Genomic DNA, 21770 nt, shown 5'->3' on the forward strand with positions numbered 1-21770 from the left:
TGTGTGTGTGTGTGTGTGTGTGTGTGTGTATGTGTGTGTTCTGCCCACTCTATTCTCAGTCCAATTAGATCGGTAATCCCTGGCCTCTCTCCCTGTCTCGGCCAATTATTGATCAGGTGTCAAAGAGACAGGGCCTCCCGTCACTATCATCCTCGAACACACACACACACACACACACACACACACACACACATATGTGGTGATCAAGATATACTACTACTTTCACATCACTCTTTTCTCAACACAGTTCCTCATGAAAGAGCAGATGATGGTGTCCACGAGTCCAGAGGGAAGAACATCGTTTATTCAAATGAATGAAACCCCGTTTTCTTGGCGGTAACACGGCTCCGCAAATTTGCGCGCCGTCGCCGGCGCCGACGTTCGCACGACTCAAAGGGTCCGACCGACTCGTCCGCCGAGTCGCCCCCCCGTGCGATATAAAAGCGGCCACTAGAGAGCACTGGCTCCCTGCTTAGTGAGCGTCCATGTAACCTTTGCAGGATCGTCTCCTGCTGCACGGCTCAAACCCCGGATTACTCTGTGCATCTCAAACATCCGCCCATCCCTCCTGTGTGTGTGTGTGTGTGTGTGTGTGTGTCCTTGCCTTCTGGGCGGCGAGGTGCAGGGCGGTGCGCTGACTGTGGTCTGTCTTGTTCACAGACGCCCCGGCCTTCAGCAGGATCTCCGCACAGTCGAGGCGGTCGGCCAGGACGCAGTACATCAACGGGGTCCGGCCGAACTGGTCCTCTCGGTCCCGTAGGGACGGCTCTGCTGCACACACACACACACACACACACACACGCACACGCGCGCGCGCACAAGCAGACGGGTGGAGGTTTGAGATCTGCGTCAATATTTGTCGAATCTTCAATTTGCCCCATTAAGCAGAGTACAGTTTATGGCTTGTGACGTAAATGATAAACTGCTTAAAAGAGGAATCTCCGTGCGCTTACTCCCGTCTCTGCAAGTTTGTGGGAAAATCTGAAAGGAAATTAATCCATTTAGGACGGCCGGGAGTCACAAGGACACCCATCAACTGGCGCACTATTGTCCCCTTTGTCTGAGCGGCACTCAATTTTATGCATATTAATTTTCAAATATTAACACAAACTATTTTCTCCTGGATGCCTGCAGTTTGAAGAGAAAGAGGGCCTTTGTGCCGCCGGCCGCCGCCGCCGCTCTCCCTCCCTCCTGGAAATTACTCGATATCGGCGCGAGGCGGCCGTCTGCGCTCCGGAAGGGGGCCGGCCGTGTGTAATTGCGTGATATTTCATAGGGGCTAATTGCTTGTGCGCGACTCACCTGTGATGAGTTTGAGAAGGGCGCTCCTATCTCCGTTGACAGCTGCGGCGTGAACCTGGGAGCCCGGCGACGAGGGGCCCTGGCCAGACGCCGCCGAGGCCTGGCAGACGGGAACACACACACACACACACACGGAAGGTCACAGCTCGACCCTGCAGCCATTGGACGGCCGCCGCGCTTATTTCAATGCGGTGACATTAAGTGCGTCTAGACGCCGTTCTCGCCGCTCGCTCGGCCTCGAGCACACACACACACACACACACACACACACACACACACACAACCCAGGACTGAAGACACAACTTGGGAAGGAGGGAAAGAAAAGGCTGATGGGAAAATGAAGTGATTTCCATATTTCCTCTGCCGACGGTCTCCCTGCACACACTTGCAGGGGATTCGGATGATCCTCACACACTTAGACGCACATGTGTGTGTGTGTGTGTGTGTGTGGGGTTCAACTTAGGCATGATGTAAAATCAACATGGATCATCCATCTCAAAAACAAACACACGTCCACCTCCGGGACGCCAATTACTGCCCCGACGCACGCCATCAGCGCAGAAGCGCCCGCTAGTTTTACCGGCGCTGTTTTTTTTTCTATAAACAAAGATTCAATAAAATCCGTTGAAAAGATCATTATGATTGAGATCGACTTGGACAGAGAGTCGGTGGAAAACAACAAGGCGACACACACAATGATGAGTTTGCAAGCTTTCTTTAACACGGTTAAAGAGCTCCTCCACAGAAGCCCAGAAGGTCAAATACTTTAAGGTCAAATACTTATAATACAAACACATGGAAATATAGCTATTTCTATTCCGCACCGGAGCGTTTATGTTTACATTCTGCACACCCAGGCTCAGCATCTGTGATCGGTCTCATCTAAAAACCTAAATTCCCAACATCTCCCATTCACAAGATCTCAGACTGACGTGTAATCCCGGAGCGAGTTGAGTAATCTGTAAACCTTTTCAAACCCGTCTCTCGCGGCGGAGCGGACGTAAACCGCGACCCCCTTTCAGGACCGGCTCTTCTTTATGTAGGTAATTACCCGCCGTTAAACGGGTTAACAGCGTCTGATAACCTGATATGTGGTGTTGACGGCTCCTGACAGCAGATAGAGGGAGAGGGAGCGTTCACATGTGTGTGTGTGTGTGTGTGTGTGTGTGTGTGTGCACTCCTGCAGGGGGGGTTAAATCTCTTCCTGGCCCCTCTTAACCGGTAGCCCGGTGAAAGCTGGGTAATCTGCAGACAGGTAGCAGCTGGGGAGGGGGAGACCCTCGGTGAGAGTCTGGGGGTGTGGGGGGGGGTCTCTCCTCATGTCTTATTAATGACTCATTAATACTGCAACATATTGTGTGTGTGTGTGTGTGTGTGTGTTTAGAGAGATGGGACAAACCCTGCGGGGCACAACACAGAAATCAATTATTGGCCCTAAACACACAAACGCCAGAGGCAGGATCCAGACCGCCGCCGCCGCCGCCACCGCCGCCGCCCCGGCTTTCTCAAAGACATTTTCATTTCCTGCCGCCGCCGACAGAGCTCTCACTCTGCAACGTTATTCCATATCAATAATTCTGCGATTGAAAAGAAGGGATCGTACAAAGTGCATTGATCCGGCGTGTGTCCGGAACTGCCCGGGAGCCGGAGGACGTGGACGGAGGGGATATTCGGGCGTCCTCCGCCACGCCGCCGCCGCCGCCCCCTCCCTCCCTCCCTCCCTCCACGCCGTCGCCTCGTAAAAAAGCCCGCCTGCAGACGCTGCGTGCAGCCTGGCAATTACCCATCACGCTTTCTCACGCTCGGATCACACAGACTCGCAGGTTAGTTACAAGACTCGACGTAAAATAGGCCTGTGTGCACATAAAGGAGTGTGAGGCGGAGACACGGTAGGTGTGTGTGTGTTTGTGTGTGTGTGTGTTTGACACATGTGGGGGTCATGGGAAGTGATATTCCCTGAGAGCTTTTACAGGAATTTCATCAAAACAACCAACAACAACCACAAGCATTTCTACACATCTCTAATTTACGGTGATTAGTCAAGTCAGTAAAGTGCAAACACACACACACACACACACACACATATATTCCGATCGCGTTAATATGTAACACATGCAGACACATCTGATATACCATAACCGGCCTCCACTGTACTATCGTACCATTAAAATGAATATCTAGATGGTCGCCATGGAGACCCGATAAAAAAAAAACAAAATACCAAAAACACCTTTTCTGTTTTGTTATTCTGGTTCAGGTTTTGGTTTTCCTGAGTGTGTGTGTGTGTGTTTCCCGGGGGACCAATCCAAATTTGCTAAAAAATTTTTTGTTTAAAGTGTGTTTGTGTGTGTGTGTGTGTGTGTGGGGGGGGGGTGGCTTTTGAGATGCGGCGTTTGCAGTCAAACAAAAGGCGTGTTAAAAAACAACAGCGGGTCCCACGGAGAGGTTCCAGGGCGGCCTCATTTATCCATTCACACGCGTTCCTCGGGGAGCACTTGGTGCGATGATATGAAGACAATAACTCAGAGTAAAGTATTGATCGCGGGCCGAGGCCCGGGCGCACCGATTGGTTATCTGTGCCTGTATCGATTCATGCTGATGCTGACATTATTTAGTCTTTATTCATATTCCTCCCCGTATAAATGCGGAGAGTTTAACACACATACGCGCACAAAAAAAAGGGCTTTTTAAACCTTTTAGCTACACTACAGGAGTGCTGACACGCACACGCAAAAATAAAACACACACACACACACACACACCAGTCAGACATTTACTGTAACTAACACTTTATTAGATGCTATTGAAGCAGCCACACAGTGAAACCTGATCTCAAAGTGTATGTGTGTGTGTGTGTGTGTGTGTGTGTGTGCACGTGTTATATATGCTTCCCCAGCTGTCCGTCACGGTGAAGGTGTCTGGTTTGGATGGCGGGCCGGGGCTGAGGCATGCTGGGTAACCAGTGGGAAACAGCGCCGCAGCCTCTGGCCTTTCTTTCTATTCTCGGCAAGCACACTTTTTTTTTCCTTTTCCCCCCCCCCATACGGGCCTATTTCAAACAGCGAGTGTGTGTGTGTGTGCGCACAACTCTTTAAGGCACCTATGCCACCTACGTGTGTGTGTCCCTGATAGTAGATAGAAGCTGCGGGGATCGGCCCCAGTGTTTTGACTGACAGGTAAAGAGGTGGGAGGAGAGATAACGGCGGCCCACGGGGACGCCCCGTCTGTAAGAGCCCTATTTCCGGGGGACTCCCCGGATCCCCCCGAGGACCAATGAGCCGGCTCCCTCGGCCAGGGGGGCGGGGGGGTGGTGCCGGGCCTCCGGGGCGCAGCCGGGGCCGATCGGCACGGGGGGGGGGGGGGAACGCGGCTGAGTGACATATACATCTGCTAATTTACACCATTACCGCAATGCATGGTGACAAATGAGCCCCCAGGGTGGGAGCCAATCACCGGGGAGAGTAATGCAATTAGGCGGGACCACAGCTGTCAATCAAACAGCCATGGGGGTCAGGTAGCAACGCCGGTGGCTAAAACACCCCTGCCTGCTGCCTTGTCGGTCTCACACACACACATATATAGATAAAGGCAGGCAGCCGACACGCCGGTGGTGCAGATATGAATTTGCCGGTGTGTGTGTGTGTGTGTGTAGGAGAGAGGGCTCTATCTTTCTCCTGAGGGTGGAGGGTGGGGGTGGAGAAGAGAGCTGGTGGCCGCTTGAGGGACACCGAAAAAGGCTGGCGTCCTCAGAGAAACCCAAGCATATGTGTGTGTGTGTGTGTGTGTGTGCCCATCCGGGAGTGTGTTTACAGCCGCCCGAGTGTGCGTTCGCCCGCTGGGGCTCGGTGTTGTTTGTGCGACGGGCGCGAGGGGGCCAAACAACAAAAGGGCGGAGGAAGGCGGCGGCGCAGAGTTCCCTCCGCCATCACGGCCTCCGACTGCCGCGTGTCTCAACTTAGTCCCGCAGAGGCGGAGGGACACGGTAACGGCGTGCACTGCCCCGCCGCGATGCCTGCATACGTGCATACGTCGGATATCCGACAACCGGCGGGTCGTCAGGCGGTTCCTGGGGGCGGAGGGGGGGCACGGTGTGGAGCCCTCCCTTGGAAAAAAAATAAAATAAAAATACATTTATAGGGTCTGATCCCGCCACCCGGGTCTGTGGCTCGGCAGAGAGGGTGGACGGGTGGAGGAGGGCGGGGGAGGATTTTGTGTCATCCCATTATAACACTAATGAGAAGCCCTCCGGAGGGAAAGGAGAGGAGAGGCAGGGCGGAGGACGGAAAAAGACAGATGAGGAAAGAGAGAAATGAGAAAAGTGGAAGGGAGAGCAGCTCGGGGACTCTTTTTTTTTTTTTTTTTTCCCCCCTTCCTCTTCTCTCTCCACCCCCCCCCGTACCTTCCCTCCCCCTCCACCCCACACCTCTGAGTCTAATTGGACTAAAACTGTGATCTAATTAAATGTCCAATTAAAGTGCAGAGAGCAACGTGCCCACCGGCGAATCAGAGCGCGGGGACATAATCAGCTGGAAAAACAAACAAAAAAATCAATGGCGGCGATGCAAAATGGAAAAGGATGGCGGGGAGGTGGAGGGGCGGCCGCGGACAGGCAGGTGGAGGAAAGTATTGCGGTGTGGAGTGAGTGTAATGCGATAAGGCACGGCGTCTCCGGGTTACATCTCTTTTAGAAAAGCACGCCGGCGAGGTTCGAGTGGAAAACGCGGCGGCGTGACGTCGTCCGGGCGACCGGCCCGCTCTCCAAGGCGCCGGAACTCGAGCTGCGATAAATCCGTGAATTCACCGCGCCTCGATCGTCAAAACACGCCGGGGTGATGGAAGGTCGGAGTTATTCCTGGGACCGCCGGAGGGGCGGAGTCAGGACCCTGGACTGACAGCCGCCCAGCTGAATTTAAAGATGACTTCTGCATCTTTACCCATTCCATCACGTCATTTCACCTGCTTTTCATTCCTAATTCATCATGTATACTGCTTATCCTGCTCTTGGGGTCACAGGGAGGTGGTGATTGGGCGAGAGGCAGGAGTTCACCCTGGACCGGCCAATCACAGGGAGGTTTGGATAGAGAGACATCCAAGCATTCACCCTCTCATTCACACATCTGGACGATGTAGGATCTCATTAAACCTCCTGCATGTGGGAGGAGCCAAAAGAATCCCACGCAGACACAGGGAGAACATGGAATAGAAGTCATACAGCTGTTTGGCAGACGCTTTTATCCAAAGCGACTTACAGTGGAGATGCCAGAGATTGAACCCAGGACCTCATACATGTGAAGCATGCACTCTACCAATGAGCTTCCATTGAACCCTCAGCCAATCACCCGCCTCCACCAGCCAACCCTCAGCCAATCACCAGCATCAAACTAGCCATCAGCCATCACCCGCCTCCTACTAGCCATCAGCCAATCATCCGCCTCCATCGAACCCTCAGCCAATCATCTGCCTCCATCAAACCCTCAGCCAGTCACTCGCCTCCATCTAACTCTCAGCCAATCACTCGCCTCCATCAACCCTCAGCCAATCACCCGCCTCCATCAACCCTCAGCCAATAATCCGCCTCTATCGAACCCTCAGCCAATCATCTGCGTCCATCAAACCCTCAGCCAGTCACTCGCCTCCATCTAACTCTCAGCCAATCACCCGCCTCCATCAACCCTCAGCCAAACACCCGCCTCCAACTAACTCTCAGCCAATCATCCACCCCCCATCCAACCCTCAGCCAATCACCCGCCTCCATCCAATCCTAAGCCAATCACCGGCCTCCATCCAACCCTCTCACACCAACTATCTTCATGTCCTCTTCCCCTCCATCCATAAACCTCCTCTCAGGTCTTCCTCCGGACCTCCAACCTCAGCATCCTTCTACCCTTCTATCTTCTCTGTCCACCCTCTCAAGAACAGTGGGTGAAACAACCACAGCAATGGCTGGAGGAGAAAAGTGAAAGTGAGGTTTTAATCAACCACAACTGAGAGATCGCCGTTGTCTTCCCCAAGAAAAGAGATCAAGCACTAAGATGGATAGAATTTTAGAAAGTGGAGAAAGTGAAGAGTCCCAACATGTTACATTTCTCTTGAAGTAAAACATCTCAACGTTGAGCTGAGGCGTGTGCATGCAGGTCACGTCCGTCACATGGTTCCTTCGGACTCTGGCTGTTGGACTTCAAGCCTGAGCCATCACACTGGGAAATACATGAATCCCCACAACTCCTCACACACTCAAAGAAACAGACAAAAAAATGATCCACCGTCTCATCCACACATCCGTAAGGCCTCCAGTGAATCTCCTATGCATTTTATATTTCTCAATTCCACTTGTTGAAAATCGCAGGGACGTGGAAACACTGCAATTTAATGGCGGGATGCCGCCACTTTGCGGCTAACATGGTCCGCATGAATCGGGGGAAATGTAGTTTATGGTCGATGCACGCGTTTGACTTATATTAAGACGATCAGACCTTTTAGGACGTTGGCGGGCCACATTTGGCGCGCGGGGCCTGAGTTTGACGTGATTTGAGGTATACACTGACAGATATTACATGACACCGCAGCCGGAGTGATGCATTCTGATACTGATTAAACAATCTGTGTCAGAGTATTTATTTTGTTCTTCCCCGCTAATATGCCGATGCAGGAGAGGGAAGCCTTCCCCTCCCTCCATCTGTGAGATGCTCACACACGGCGAGCCCCCCCGCGGACAGCTTTAGCCCATTAAATATTAATGCTGGGATTCAATTCAACATTCTATCTTAATCTCCTTTACAATTAGCCTGCGATGGCTCACAAACAATTAGCACTGTTACAGGGGTGTCTCCGACGGTCGCTACCCTTGGGAGGGAAACCTTATCTGACGATGCTATCCGCTGGTTCTGACAGGACGGGCTGATAAAGTGATTTAACAGCACGGCCTGCTGACGGTGTGCTGGATTCTTACCATGGCTGCATGGAGCAGAGGGAGGGGGACGGACGGGCAGCTGTTTCCTGGCTCACTGCATCCTCGGCGGATTTGGATGCACGTCCAGGTCTCCCGCCTGCCCTGATCCTGCCTCCTGCCAGGATGGAGAAAGCGGATCGATCACCCACTGAGATGAGCCCACCTGCTCACGCAATTAACTGCCAGCACAGTACCGATACTGTACTCAGTGTGTGTGTGTGTGTGTGTGTGTGTGTGTGTGTGTCCCCTCTCAGCCTTTCACACAAAGCACTATTACATCTTGAGTAAGATCATGGCCATTGCTGGTGTTCAAGTCAATTTCATGTAAATACAAAAACCCCTGCAAGAAGTTGTTTTAAGGAGTATACGCATCTCTGAGTAGGTCCCAGTTGTACTTCCAGATTCAGTAAAAATGGACTGTTTATTACGTGGATCATTGATTTTACGCCATTAACCCTATCAGAAAGAATCTAACATGGCAAGTTAGGAGCATGTGCAGTAACTTTGACTAAGAGCGTCAGTTGGACAAGTTTGACAACCTAACGTTGCTTTATTCCGAAACAACAGCACAAAATAATCTTACCGCTTCTACTGGTGCAAATACAACGAGGTAGTATTGCAAAAAAATCTGCAAAATGATGCAACTCTCCATGTTCAGGAGAAATCCGCTATAGGATAACTCCATGACAGTCGACAAACGCATGAGAAAGCTGATTTTGTCCTATCGGGATGCGGAGTTGATTTATTTCCATATTCGTTGTTGTAATATTTACCCTTTGTTTTGCTTTCCTCTCGGATGACACTCTTTGGGGAAGTTTTCTTCCAAGGCGTCCCGTAGACTGGCTGCCACAGTCTGTGTTACAAAATACTACAACTCCCAATATCTGCTATACAAAGAATCGCCGCCATATTTGAAGTTTTCCGAACCGTACGCTTACAGCAGCCGAGTGGTTCGAAAAACTATATTTCCCTACAGCGGGCCAGACTCCCAGGAAGTGTCACTCGTGTTTCCGTGGTCACCGTGAGATTGGTTCGCCGATGGTTTCCTCCTGCGGCGGCGAGAAGAGCGGCGTCGACACAGACAGGGAGACACACCACACCATCACCTCATCCAACTCCACTGTACGATGAAACTTTTAACGATATCTCCTTCCCTCCGTTCCCGCGTCGTCACGGTCGCCCTGCTGGTAAGGACCTGCGTCCCGGCCTCGCCGCCATATGCAATACACACACAGTGGGTTGATTAGCTGCCTTGTCAAGCTAACATTAGCCGTGCGACGACAGGTAGCTGCTAGCTAAGCCGACGGGGGCTGTGCCACCGGCGGACGTGGCTCTCTAAAGCGCCCGGTGCTCACGGCTGCCTGCCGGTTCCCCCGGCTGGAGTCACCCCTCCGCCCGGGGGAAGCCATTTTTGGTCTGTGGTTTAATTGCCTACTAGAGTAGGACCACTGGGTCCAACGTGAACATAGCCGGTAGTTTTAAGTGACGCTAGCGGGCTGTTGTAACCCCAGATCGTCGTGGTTCCACCCCAAATGCTAGGAATGGGACTCCTGGTTAATCAAATCTGGAATCAATCAGTGAGGCTTGGCGACTTTGTTGAGGACAGAGGGGCTAGTTTGGGCTAGCAGCCATCAACCCCTGGACAGTGAGGGGTATTTACGCGGCTATTTCCGAGGCAAACCTTTAGTTTAACGTAAAAGCCGAATTGTCGTGTTTCATGGGGCGTGACGCTTGTTTTGTTACGGATGCCGAAACTCCAAAAAGTTATTATTGCATCCAGGCGAGCTTCTGAATGATGCTCGCCGGTTGGTGAATTCCTCTGTTGTGGCTCAATCCTATTGGCTGACAACCCGGAAGTAGACAGAGCGCAGCTGTTGTGGGAGCTCGGGCCTGACCTGTGAAAGCCGTCCAGGTCCGAGAAACACTGCAACGCAAATTGGTATTTTTACAAAAATCGCCAGTTTTATGGTTGCAAAACGGAAAGAGAGCAAAGAGAACGTCGGTATCTAATGGAAATCTAAACAAATAAATCATTTGCATCTGTTTGTTCAAATGTAATCCGGAGCTGCAGCATTTTATGTCTTCAGTTTCATTCACAGATAATTGGGTTAGATATAGATTATGATCAAGTTGCTTTTCTGTTTAATAGATAAAATACCCTTTTTTTTGGTAAGAAGATTTAGTTACATTAGTCACAAAACCCAGTGCACTGATGTTTTAAGCTGATCTGGATGTGCCATTACAAAGCCATTATTGATATTTATTTAAATTGAAATGTTTTCTCTCAAAAATAAATGTTATTCATAAAGATTATTCCTAAATATTGGTTAGTAAACCTCTAAGATGATCACTCCTGATTAGGTCCATTTGAAAGTAATTCCTAACTGTCAGAAATCAAGCCTTATTATAGTCTGCTGTGTCATAAGTAGCTTTAGTGTCATGCAATGTTTACAAATTAAGGGGAACGAGAGGAGTTTTTTTTTGCGTGTATTTTCACATACAAATTCGCCAAGATGTAGTCGATGTTCCTCGGGCTTCCAGAGCTACATCTAGGGTCTTTAACCTGGAGAACATTCTCTGGTGTTTCCTTGGATTCTGGATATCTTCCTTGCTGTCTTGTGTGTGCATCCAGAGGCAGGCAAAACCTCCGCTTTTCAGAGAGAAACCTGTGAGAAACACAGAGCGTTACGCAGTCTCCGGCCAATCAGCCATCCGATGGCCAACATTCAAGCTTATAGAATACCGCAGAGTTGTATGATTTCTTGACAAATCAAATTTACCCACTTATGCTAACTGCTTCCATATTGTACTAAAGTCTCTCAGTCATAAAGAGGCCAAGGAATGCATAAAACTGTTGCACTGAAGAAACAGTGTTGGAGAATGAAGTTTGTTCATCGCAAGCGAAGATGAGTGACATTGGTTTGAGACGTCATTGCCGGATGAGGAATTGTTGCATTTCTCATTCTAAGCATCGTCCAGCAGTTTCAAACTTGAATATTGAATTTTCTGAGGGCTTTTAAAACATCTATTGTTCACTGATGGATTCTGGACATCAGGAGGGCGTCACAGAGCAAATATTTCATATCTACACACCCACCAAGTACAAATACTGCAAGCGCAGTGCAGCCGAGCAGACGCGCCGTAAAAGATCTGGACTGATGTAACGGTCGATTATCAGTCAGACGTGGCATTGAAATGGGCTAAGAGAGCGCTGTCTCTCGGTGCCCTGCACAAAACTACAGTACTTGAACCTGCTAGTTTGCGTGCAGTACTGAAAACCTCAGCTACATCAGCAAGTCATTCATGCGTTCCCCTTCTTACATCCTCTAAACACCAAGTTTACTGTTATACACAATCTCTCCGCAAATGAAAAAATAGCATGGCTCTTTTTTTTTTTTCGAGTGTTGCGTTGCAACTTCTTATTTCTGACGAAGTCTGCAGGCCTCCCTCATCCTTTCCACTGGCGGATGGAAACTCCAGGACTTTGTAGGACATCTTGCCATATTTGGATCTTCAAACCAAGCAGCCTTACAAAACTGCAGCGGTGACTTTCACTGGTGTCTCAGTTTCTTTTTTGGGGTCAAAATAGGGCTGGCACCGACTTGTGTCATCTCACAGAAAAAAAAAAAAAAAAAATGTCTGACAAAAAGTGTTTATAGAATGCATGGGCGGTTTGACAATGGCCGAGGTATTTCACCCAGAACGAGACATGCGGCCAAGTTTTGGGCTTGGATTGGCCTTGGCCAAGACCTGCCCGCTGGAGCAGAAACGCAGTCAACACTGCAGCTCCGGGGGATGATACCGGACCGGGGGCTCCTTCGGCCTACAGCACATTTTAAAGTTATATCGGGTTATATTGATAGCTTCTACGTTCTGTTCATGAATGTTTACAACCGCTGCAGTTGAATATTTGACATTCCTTAGGAACACAAAGGTGGCGAGGGTGACAAACAAATGCGATTGTCTCCTCAGTATAACTGTGTGTAGTTGCCGGGTCTTCAAGCTCCCTGATGTGTCAGTGCAATGATAATATAAACAAACCCAGCTCAAGTTTACAGTAGCAGCTGCCGCATCAGCATGGGTGTAGTTTGTCGCGGTGAAAGTTGGTGGAGCAAGTAAGCGAAAGTTGCTCACCTGGCGTGGGTGAGAAGATGGTGGACTCGGGTCGGGTGGTCCTGACCTCATCACAGACTCCACCTCTTCATCGTTCCTCTTTTGTTTTATCGTTGCTTTTGGAGAAGGTTTCTCGTTTTCCTGTGCGGGACGAGAGGTATCAGCGGTGAATGATCATCCAGTGTAATTAACAATCTGCAGATATTTCCCGTCAAACTTCCCCCTGGTGTTTTATTAACATGCACATAAGATTTATCTCCGGAATAATGTTCCTGCTCAGTAAAAGCGCACCGTTGTCATTCAAATCCAGGCCCGTCGTCATTCCTTCACATCCCGCCGGGTGGATAGAACTGTCAGGTCATCATATCCTGTTGGCAGCGCCTGGTTATCATCTACCTTTTCCATTCTAGAAGGTTCATTAGCTTAAGGAGAAGGCTCTTTTCCATTGGATAAACACTCTTGTGTGGAGGAGGGCATCTCGTGATCAGGAGGAGTATATTTACAAACACGAAAGAAGCAGGAAGTAGCTGCGAACGGAAATATCAAAGTGAAAAGTACCCTGGACGGGTGCAGTCTTGGATAGACGCTTGCTGTCATGCTTTGTCAACACACCAGTTTTGCCTCACGGGAAGAATTTGAGAATGCAGCTGTTCTAGTCCGTCCAGTCCACAGTCACCTATCTGGGCCACCGGGCCTGCTTGTCTTCCAGCAGGAAATGAGAAGGCGGGAGAAGTACATGTTGCACACGAGACAGGTGGCGAAACAGATAAAAATGATGTGGGAAATCGTAGCAATCAGCAAGGCCGTCGCAGGACCGTGAGAACGGAGAATATATTTGTATAAGCGGGTGTCGGCGATTAGGATGCAATCGGAGTGTGAAGTGGAAATCACAGATAATAGAACGGTTACAGAAAAGTATCAAACAAATATGATGTTTCAGCGAGAAGAAATAAAAGCATCTTAGCTCCATGTTTGCTACTCTGTTAGCCCCGCCTACATTTTGCGTGGCCCAATCAAAGGTGAGGCGTTTCAGCGTAGCCACCCCGAACATGTACGAAAGGATGGAAGGAGCTCTGACCTCCTCAAATGTCGAAGCCCAGAGGTCAGGCGAGACAAAAAGCAGCCGAGATCACAACGCTGCTCGTGCAGTGGATCGGCGGTCGCTTCCTCATTTCCTTCATCTTACACACTTCGAGCTCTCCGCAACTAGAAATAGCGTTTTTGGTGGAAAGCTGCGAAGGGAAATGCATCGGGGGGGCTGTAACCCCTCCCGATTGGCCGGGGATGCTAAAGCCGTCCTGGCTCCTGTGTGTCTGCAGGTGATGGGCCTCTCCACCCCCGGACGAGCAGAGATCATCAGTCTCGACTCCGGCAACATCGACGATGTGCTCAGTAAGCTTCCCTCCCTACCCGATCACCACCAACCCGGCGCAATATTTACCCACACGGTTTAATTTTAGCCAAATTGCTTAATTTTACTTACCAAAATACACACAATATGTGTACTCAATGACTTGTACGATGTAGTGTAACCCCTTGCTGTGTGTGTGTGTGTTTGCCTGCAGATAATGCCGGGGTGGCCCTGGTGAATTTTTACGCAGACTGGTAAGTGAAGACCACCGAGTTCATTTCACCACGCGACCGTGGTCGGCGGCGAACGTCTCGCCGGTTATTCCACCGGTTCTGCAGTCACACAGGGGCCTCTGTGTCCCATCACCCCCAGGTGTCGCTACAGTCAAATGCTACACCCGATTTTCGAGGAGGCCTCGAACCTGGTGCGGGAGGAGTTCCCCGACATGGCGCAGGTGGTGTTCGCTCGCGTCGACTGCGATCAGCACTGTGAGTACCGACGGCCTCCTCTCCGCCGTGGAGGACCGACCGATCCTCCATCAGTGCCATTTAATCCTTCGCTCACAGGAGCCGTTCTGCACCACAACATGCCCAAAGAGGCTTAACTTCACCAGCTAACATATTAGTATAGTCTTATTTACTCCTCTAACTTGGGTGTTTGCTGCGTACAACCATGTAATGTTCCGTTTGCAAAGGCACGCCTACACACACACACACACACACACACACACACATATGCACGCTCGTCGCACACGTGTACACACGGATGCCCGGCACACCAAAGCGGCGAGCCGCAAACCGCCAGCCTTTTGAGATAAAGCAAATTAAAGAGAATTATTGATGACCTGCAAACTGTTTGAAGGCTAATGACAAAACTGCTGCTTCCTGTGAAGATGGGAGGCTTAGAGGCACCCCACGGGGAGATTGACACCTGCCAAACACACACACACACACGTGCACGTTGACTGTGCAGGGTGAATATTTACTCTTGCAGGGGGAGCTGCTTTCATGTGGGAGATCATAGCCCCAAAGCCCTCTGAAGGCACTGTTTTCGGGCTGAGGTCTAAACCGCCGCTCGTCTTCTGCAACGCCTCTTCATCAATCGCTTTCCTCTCCTAACCCCCCCTCCGCTAGCGGACATCTCCCAGCGCTACCGCATCACCAAGTACCCCACGCTGAAGGTGTTCCGCAACGGCATGATGATGAAGAAGGAGTACAGGGGTCAGAGGTCGGTGGCGGCCATCGCCGACTTCATCCGCCAGCAGCAGGTGGAACCCGTGAAGGAGATCCTGTCGCTGGAGGAGCTTCTCTCTCTGGATGTGAGCATAAAAAAACACACCCGCGCACCATCGTTCTGTTTGAATGCTCTCATTTTCCCAATTCAATGAGCGTTTAAAAAATGGCCCCCGAGAAAACATTCGATGGTTGGACCGGGACTGAGAAGATGCTCTTTGAAAACAAAAACCAGCCTGTGACCGTGGCTCTCTATCTTGACAACCCTCAGAGGAGCCTGAGGAACATCGTGGGATACTTTGACAGTAAAGAATCGGAGAACTACAACACCTTTGTGAAGGTGGCCAAGATCCTGCGGGACGACTGCTCCTTCATGGCCGCCTTCGGGTGAGGGATGCCTCGGACTCGCGTCCCACGGGAGCTCCGGGTCCGTCATCTGACCTCTCCTTCGCCTCCCCTCCTCCCAGTGCCACGTCCGAGTCGGAGCGCTTCAGCGGCGACAACGTGATCTTCAAGCCGACGGGGGAGGGCGTCCCCGACATGGTGTACCTGGGCTCGCTCACCAACTTCGATCTGGTCTACGCCTGGGCCCAGGACAAGTGTGTGCCGCTGGTCCGCGAGATCACCTTCAAGAACGCAGAGGTGGGTCGGGGTTCGCTCCGCGGTAGCTGGTCAACATCTCCGCGGAAACCATAAAAAGTCAATTTGGGTGATGGTTCAGTCGCCATGGCAACAACAAGCATCAAGCAGCGGCTAGCTAGAGTCTTCAAGAGGCCGGACGCAGCGTGTTCTAGATGTTTAACTGATCGGGACCTGACTGCCGTGTGTGTGTGTGTGTGTGTGTGTGTGTGTGTGTGTGTGTGTGTGTGTGTGTGTGTGTGTGTGTGTGTGTGTGTGTGTGTGTGTGTGTGTGTGTTCGTTCCCAGGAGCTGGCCGAAGAGGGGCTCCCATTCCTCATCTTGTTCCACAGCAAAGAGGACAAGGAAAGCTTAGAGAAGTTTCAGCACGAGGTCGCCCGCCAGCTCATCAGTGAGAGAGGTCAGTGCGTCCGTCACGGGGTTTTCGGGAGGTGAGTGTGTGTGCGTGAGTGTGTTCGGAGATAACATCGGCTCTTCTCCCGCTCAGGGTCCATAAACTTCCTGCACGCGGATTGCGAAAACTTTCGCCATCCGTTGTTCCACATCCAGAAAACTCCCACTGACTGCCCGGTCATCGCCATAGACTCCTTCAAACACATGTATGCCTTCCCTGACTTCAAGGACCTCTCGTAAGTACTGCCGTAATATGTCTCCCGTAACCATGGCAACAAAAACCAGACTTAAACGTGAACGAACCTGGTTTCGAAGGCTACGGATCACACGCACACACAAACGAAAGGTCCGGCGTCCGCCGACGTTCCGCCAAACTAAAGTTTTCAGGACGGCTGCAATAACGGTGCCGCGCAGAAATAATTAGCCGGAGCACGAAACGCAGCGGCGATGAAACGATGAAGGATGTGCTCGTCGGCTCCCGGTGACGGATTTGATGTATCTGACCCTCCTCAGGTTCGGATTTTGTCATTTATTGCCCCGATCGTCCCCGCCGATATCACTCAACCCCCCCGTGTAATATTGCTCATTACAAGATCTGACCCCCCTCCAAATGAGGCAAATTTATTACACTTAAACACACACACACACACACACACACACAGATGCGGTCGCTCTGCACGCACCACAAAAATGTCACTCCTTCTAAAATCCGTCCTTCATGAATGAGCCCGGACAGCGGAGCTAATGTGACATGATTTGGCACGTGCAATAAGTGCTAAACTAATCCAGCCTAATCTAATTTAATCTTACTTATGCCGCCCCTCCAGCCCCCCCCCCCCCAATCAGGGCCTGATCAGATAGACAGAAGCCCCGAGGACTGACCAGCCCTCCACGACCTAATTGCATCACATCCTCACTGCATGTGGCGCACAGCTTGAAATTGCATTAGCACAGCGCATGTTGTATGTAAGCGTGTGTGTGTGTGTGTCTACTTGACACACACCGTTAACCGTGATTGGGTACCAGCACCGCCTGTGCGATCTTGACGACAGGCCGGCGACCTGTCATTAATAAAGGCACTTCACGGGACGGCATTGATGCAGATTAATGCCGCGTGCGGACACGCCCCCGCCGCCGCGGGCTTCGCCATCGCGGATTCGTTCTGACCTCCGCCGTCCCGGCAGGTCCGTCTCGGTCGGGGGATTATTATGTACAGGAATTTTCGCCCCCGTGGGTGAATTTCGTCAAAGATGGCATTAATGTACTTATGTTCCCCCCCCCCCCCTTCTGTCGTGTGCGTTCCAGCTACCAGGGCAGGCTGAGGCAGTTTGTGTTGGACCTTCACTCCGGGAAGCTACACAGAGAGTACCACCACGGCCCCGACCCCACGGACAGCACGCCCGGACAGGTCAGACTGAGCCCCGTATGGCGATGAATGATGACCTCAAGGTCGCGGTGACCGGAAACTATCACTCTGGGGGCGCCCCTGAACGCATCGGTGACAGGCGGGCTTAGGGTTGCGCTCAAGTTCAATTCCCGACTCCTCCCAGTGTGTGTGTGTGTGTGTTGATGAGGGAGACGCTGAACCCCTAACTGCTCCCCCGGCGCTGGTGGACGGCAGCCTACCGCTCATCCATGATGGGTTCATAGCAGAGAACAAATTTCCTCATGGGGATTAATAAAGGATAAATTATTATTAACCTCCAGAGGTCAGACACGGTCAAATATCATCGCCCACGGGCTTCACTCGCGTCCACGAGAGGGCAGCGCAGAGCTCTGAGCGCAGTTTCCGACAACAAACATGGCGGCGGAGATCGAACCGACAACCTTTCCCTTCGAGACGCCCAATGGGCAGAGTGGGACTTTCTTAGAATGGCCCCCGACGAACGTAGAGCTTCTCACAGGGACCGAAGGATCGGGGCAGACAGAAGGAGCCCTGGTGGCGGCAGGAAACATCTGCTCCGTCCCTCAGGAAACACCGAACAGAAACCTCCTCCAAGCGCTTCATGTAAACATCAGGGAGGTCGGCGCTCTCTCGCTCGTTTCAAACACAAAACGGATTCCATCCGTGACTCTCCGTACCCAGACATCACCATCAGAAGGTTGGCGGTTCCGCCGCCCCCGCGGCTCCTCCCGACCTCGGGCCGGTTCGCACCTCCGGCGTCCGACACTGTGCCGACGGGAGAATGCGACCCCGCGCTTTGCGCCGGATTTCACTCGTCCATTCGCACGCTAACCTGGGTGCGGACAAGGGGAGCGGGGATGGAGACCCCGACCCTTCCACCCGCTATGGTGAAAGGGGGAATGTGACATGAAACGCCTCAGAATCAGGAAAGCCCCGGTCCTCCGGAGTCCAGTATTGGAGCGGATCTTTGCTTCTCTTTCATTGCAAAAATCTACAGGTTTAACAGCCGGACTCTGTTGATTGTCTGCTAATTGTTTTTTTTTTTTTTTTTGTGAAGTCCTCACTCATTTTAGGTCAAGAGAAAAAAAAAAAAAAAAAAAATCATCAAATTAATCTCGCTAATAAGCTTCAACTTTCTCTCTCTCTCGACTAAATTTTGGTAATCAGGAGGAAATGTTATTACCGGGGAAGAAAAAGAAATTGGCGTCAAAACGAGAGGAAAAATCCCGAAAAAAATCAACCGGAAACCAGACAAAAGCACCCGAGCTTATTCCGTCCAACACCTTGAACGTGTCCCCCCGGTGTCTTCCCCCCTTCCCCCCAGGAGGAGACGGGAGGAGACGCGGCCAGCAACCCCCCCGAGAGCTCCTTCCAGAAGCTGGCGCCCAGCGAGACGCGCTACACCATCCTCAGACGGGACCGCGACGAGCTGTGACCCACGACGGGGCCCCCGGCGGTCCTTTGACTCAGTGCCACACCTCGGGGTCCGGGGAGGGGGAGGGGGGGGGGACGGGACGGGGGGGGGGGGACAGACCGGCGACGCCCAACACCCTTACTGAAGAACTGAGGGGAGGGGGATGGAGGAGGAGTGAAGTCCACGACGCAACCCCTTTTTTTGGAATAACCTATATTTTCATAACTTTCACATGCGATTTTTATTTTGGATTAAGAGGGAGTGGGTCGACGGGCAGTGAAACGCGGGGCGGGGCGGGGCGGGGGGGTTTAGGGGGCATTAGGACATAATGAGGTGTTTTTACTTTCTTTCAGGGGGGGCTTGTATATATGTTGTGCTACATGGCAGTCAGTGTCGGTCTAAATTAAGTGCAGTTCTTCTTTATTTTGTTCCTCGCTCTTTCACCCCCGTTCCTCCACTCCAGACCCCCCACCCCCCAAAACGTACGACCGACCCCACTAACGCATTTGTACAGCACTAGTTGTGTGTGAAGGCGAGGAGCTCCGTCTCCACGTCCTCCTCGGGATGCACCTCTAGATCCACGTCACAAACCGTAGTCCTAAAAGTGCCCCCTCCCCTTAATCCCCCCCCCCCACTGGTACGAAAACGGGACCATGTCACTTACGGTGCCTATGAAGAGAAGCCGCCCCTTGAAGACCTTCCGGACGTCCTGTCTTCTTCTCCCTGCACCGTCTCGGTCCGAGTTGTCGATGTTTCTCGGGGTCAGGCGTCGCTCCACCGTCCCCCAGCGGAGGAGGCCGGGTCCTGGAGGAACGCATAGGTTTCAGAACGGAGGCCGTCTGAGAACTCCGAAGAAAACCGGCCCCCGTGAGATGTTCAAGCGTCCACGCGGAGGACATTTAAAATCACGTTCGGGGATAATTGGGGGGGGGTTGGATCTACCTCCACAGGGAGACGAGTCCGAGGGGTCGGATGCTCTTCATAGGCACAGTATCTGCCGTGAACCTGCCAGGGGGAGGAACCCTGACCTTCCCGGAGGGTTGCAGAGACGACAGCAGGAGCTGGAGATGACGCGCGGGTTCGGATCCAGTCTAGATCTGCTGAGTAGATCCAGAAGCGATGGGGCGGTGGGGTGGGGGTTGTTGATATACATCATAATCTTGGAGGAGAATATTCCTTCATAGAGACAGAACAGCTCGGTGCAATGGGGGGGGGGGGGGGGTCATTTCTCTGAACCAGTCATCTCACAGAGGGGAAGAATTAAAGGAAAACAAATTAAATTAAAAACCATTTTACAAGACCTTCGTCCTTCTCGTGCTTTGAACGTCGTACGATGCACAAGCACACGACCCGGACACACTTTTCTCTCTTTTATTTGGCGGAAATAGCAGCGGCGACGGTGGCCGGACCGGACCGGACCGGACCAACCAGCTGCGGGGGGGGGGAAGGGGGGCACTTTAGGTGTTTTATTTTTGTGCAATTTCAGCTCCAGCTTAGTCCACATGAATTAAATACAAGACACACACACACACGCCTTCCTCAGACAGACAAGGAGGGGGTTTTTCAGTCTCGCTGTCAAACAGGAACGACCATGATTGAGAATAAAAAATGAAAAAAAGTGGATTAAAGTGATTAATGGATCCCGCGGACGATCAATTCACTAAAAAACAAAAAATGAAAGGGTGCGCTTGTTTCACAGTCTCTTACATAACGGTTGTGTAACGCACGCCGGTGCCGGTCTTGGGTTTTCTCCCGTCCATGTCATCCCCGAGTCCAGGGGTGTCACTTGTCCTTGCTGGCCCGGTCCCGGTCCCGGTTCTGGTCCGGCGCTCCTGCCGGCCGCTCCGGGAGGACCTCCACTTGCTTTTTGCGGCGGCTCTGGACCAGCTTGCCCCCGGTGAAGCCCAGGGCGCCCCCTCCCAGGGCGGCGGCCACCCCGGCCACCTTGTACCCGGCCAGCAGGCCCAGCGGGCCTCCCAGGGCTCCGCCCAGCAACGCCCCGGCCACCGGCAGCACCATCAACTTGTAGCCCAGCGCCTGTAGAGACACACACACACACACACACACACGTCGGTTTTATTCCACACACCAAGTTTGGGCGGCGGTCACCCGTCAGCCTGAGGACACGGGGGGAAGGAAAGGAAGGGAGGGAAGGAAACAGGGGCATCAAACCGGCGTCCTGTGCTCATTATCTCCCTCCAGGAGGAATCAGAGAGATGCAGGCCCGGTGTTATTACCGCCCTTATCATCACAGCGGAAGGTGCTCTTTGCTGATGGCAATTAATGACCAATCCTAGCGCGCGCGCGCACACACACACACACACACTTGATTAACACTTCACTATTAAATTAATCTAGTTCAAAAGCTAACGTCACCCTCCCCCTCCCCATGCCCACCCCCACGGCAAGTTGAGGTAATTTTAATTTCATCTGAGCTGAGTTAAAAGGAGCAGGTTGTGGGGAACGCAGTATATGTGTGTGTGTGTGTGTGTGTGTGTTTAATGTTGTTTGACCTGATGACAGATTACAAGCTTCCCGACGTGTTAAAACATCTGACGTCCTTCTCATCTGCTTTATCTCCCCCCCCCGACACACACACACACACACACACACGGGTGTAATCTGCATGTCGCGTCGGGCTGACGGGGGGGGGGGAGCTCGGCCTTTGTTAGCGCCTCCATTCAGGAGCGTCGCATTTGAAAAACAAAAATAAGACAGAAAAGTAAGCAGGAACATCTGGTTCCTGCAGGAATGTTTGTTCACCCTGAGGCAGGTCACCGACGGAGACAACACACACACTCAAACACACACACTCCTGGGACTAGGAGGAGAAAGGGGATGTGTGATTTGTTTGCGTCCCGGATCGCAATTAAAAGAGCACAAATTGAGTTTCGTGTGAAATCGAGTTATATGTATTTTTAAATGGATGTCAGGGGCCTCGCTGGGGACCGGAGGGGGGGGCAGGGGGTCCAA

The 21770-nt window shown here is 51.8% G+C and overlaps 3 protein-coding genes across 8 annotated transcripts in view; 1 reads left to right on the forward strand and 2 right to left on the reverse strand.

The window, feature by feature from the left end:
- The window catches only part of invs (inversin), a 22567-nt gene extending 13267 nt beyond the window's left edge, over positions 1-9300 (reverse strand). Inside the window, exons 1-5 of one of the 2 annotated variants that reach the window (XM_086155347.1) lie at positions 9190-9300; positions 9025-9104; positions 8252-8366; positions 1303-1402; positions 605-771 (exon numbers count right to left, since the gene is read on the reverse strand). In XM_086155347.1, coding sequence (XP_086011473.1) covers positions 605-771; positions 1303-1402; positions 8252-8254 — 270 coding nt within the window. In that variant the 5' untranslated portion in view covers positions 8255-8366; positions 9025-9104; positions 9190-9300. Of the gene's footprint in view, positions 1-604; positions 772-1302; positions 1403-8251; positions 8367-9024; positions 9157-9189 lie in introns of those variants that run through there. The other variant, XM_086155348.1, reaches the window with a different exon arrangement.
- Positions 9249-18886, forward strand: erp44 (endoplasmic reticulum protein 44). Its single transcript, XM_086155351.1, has 11 exons — positions 9249-9438; positions 13684-13756; positions 13930-13969; positions 14088-14203; positions 14849-15033; positions 15219-15334; positions 15415-15589; positions 15874-15985; positions 16073-16214; positions 17284-17386; positions 18708-18886. The coding sequence occupies exons 1-11, from the start codon at positions 9379-9381 to the stop codon at positions 18816-18818; spliced, it is 1233 nt and encodes a 410-aa protein (XP_086011477.1). The 5' UTR covers positions 9249-9378; the 3' UTR covers positions 18819-18886.
- The window catches only part of stx17 (syntaxin 17), a 20015-nt gene continuing 7695 nt past the window's right edge, over positions 9451-21770 (reverse strand). The window contains exons 7-12 of one of the 5 annotated variants that reach the window (XR_015106817.1): positions 20505-20834; positions 19740-19897; positions 19462-19601; positions 12656-12732; positions 12386-12505; positions 9451-10917 (exon numbers count right to left, since the gene is read on the reverse strand). Coding sequence is in view for 1 of the 5 variants with exons in the window: in XM_086155357.1 (XP_086011483.1) it covers positions 20580-20834 (255 nt within the window). In the remaining 4 variants the exon portion in view is untranslated. Of the gene's footprint in view, positions 10918-12385; positions 12506-12655; positions 12733-19461; positions 19602-19739; positions 19898-20154; positions 20835-21770 lie in introns of those variants that run through there. The other 4 variants (XR_015106820.1, XR_015106818.1, XR_015106819.1 and 1 more) reach the window with 4 other exon arrangements.

The sequence above is a fragment of the Fistularia commersonii genome, chromosome 11 (assembly GCF_037954325.1).
Source record: "Fistularia commersonii isolate RoL2024-O1a breed Wild chromosome 11, RoL_Fcom_v1.0, whole genome shotgun sequence".
NCBI lineage: Eukaryota > Metazoa > Chordata > Actinopteri > Syngnathiformes > Fistulariidae > Fistularia > Fistularia commersonii.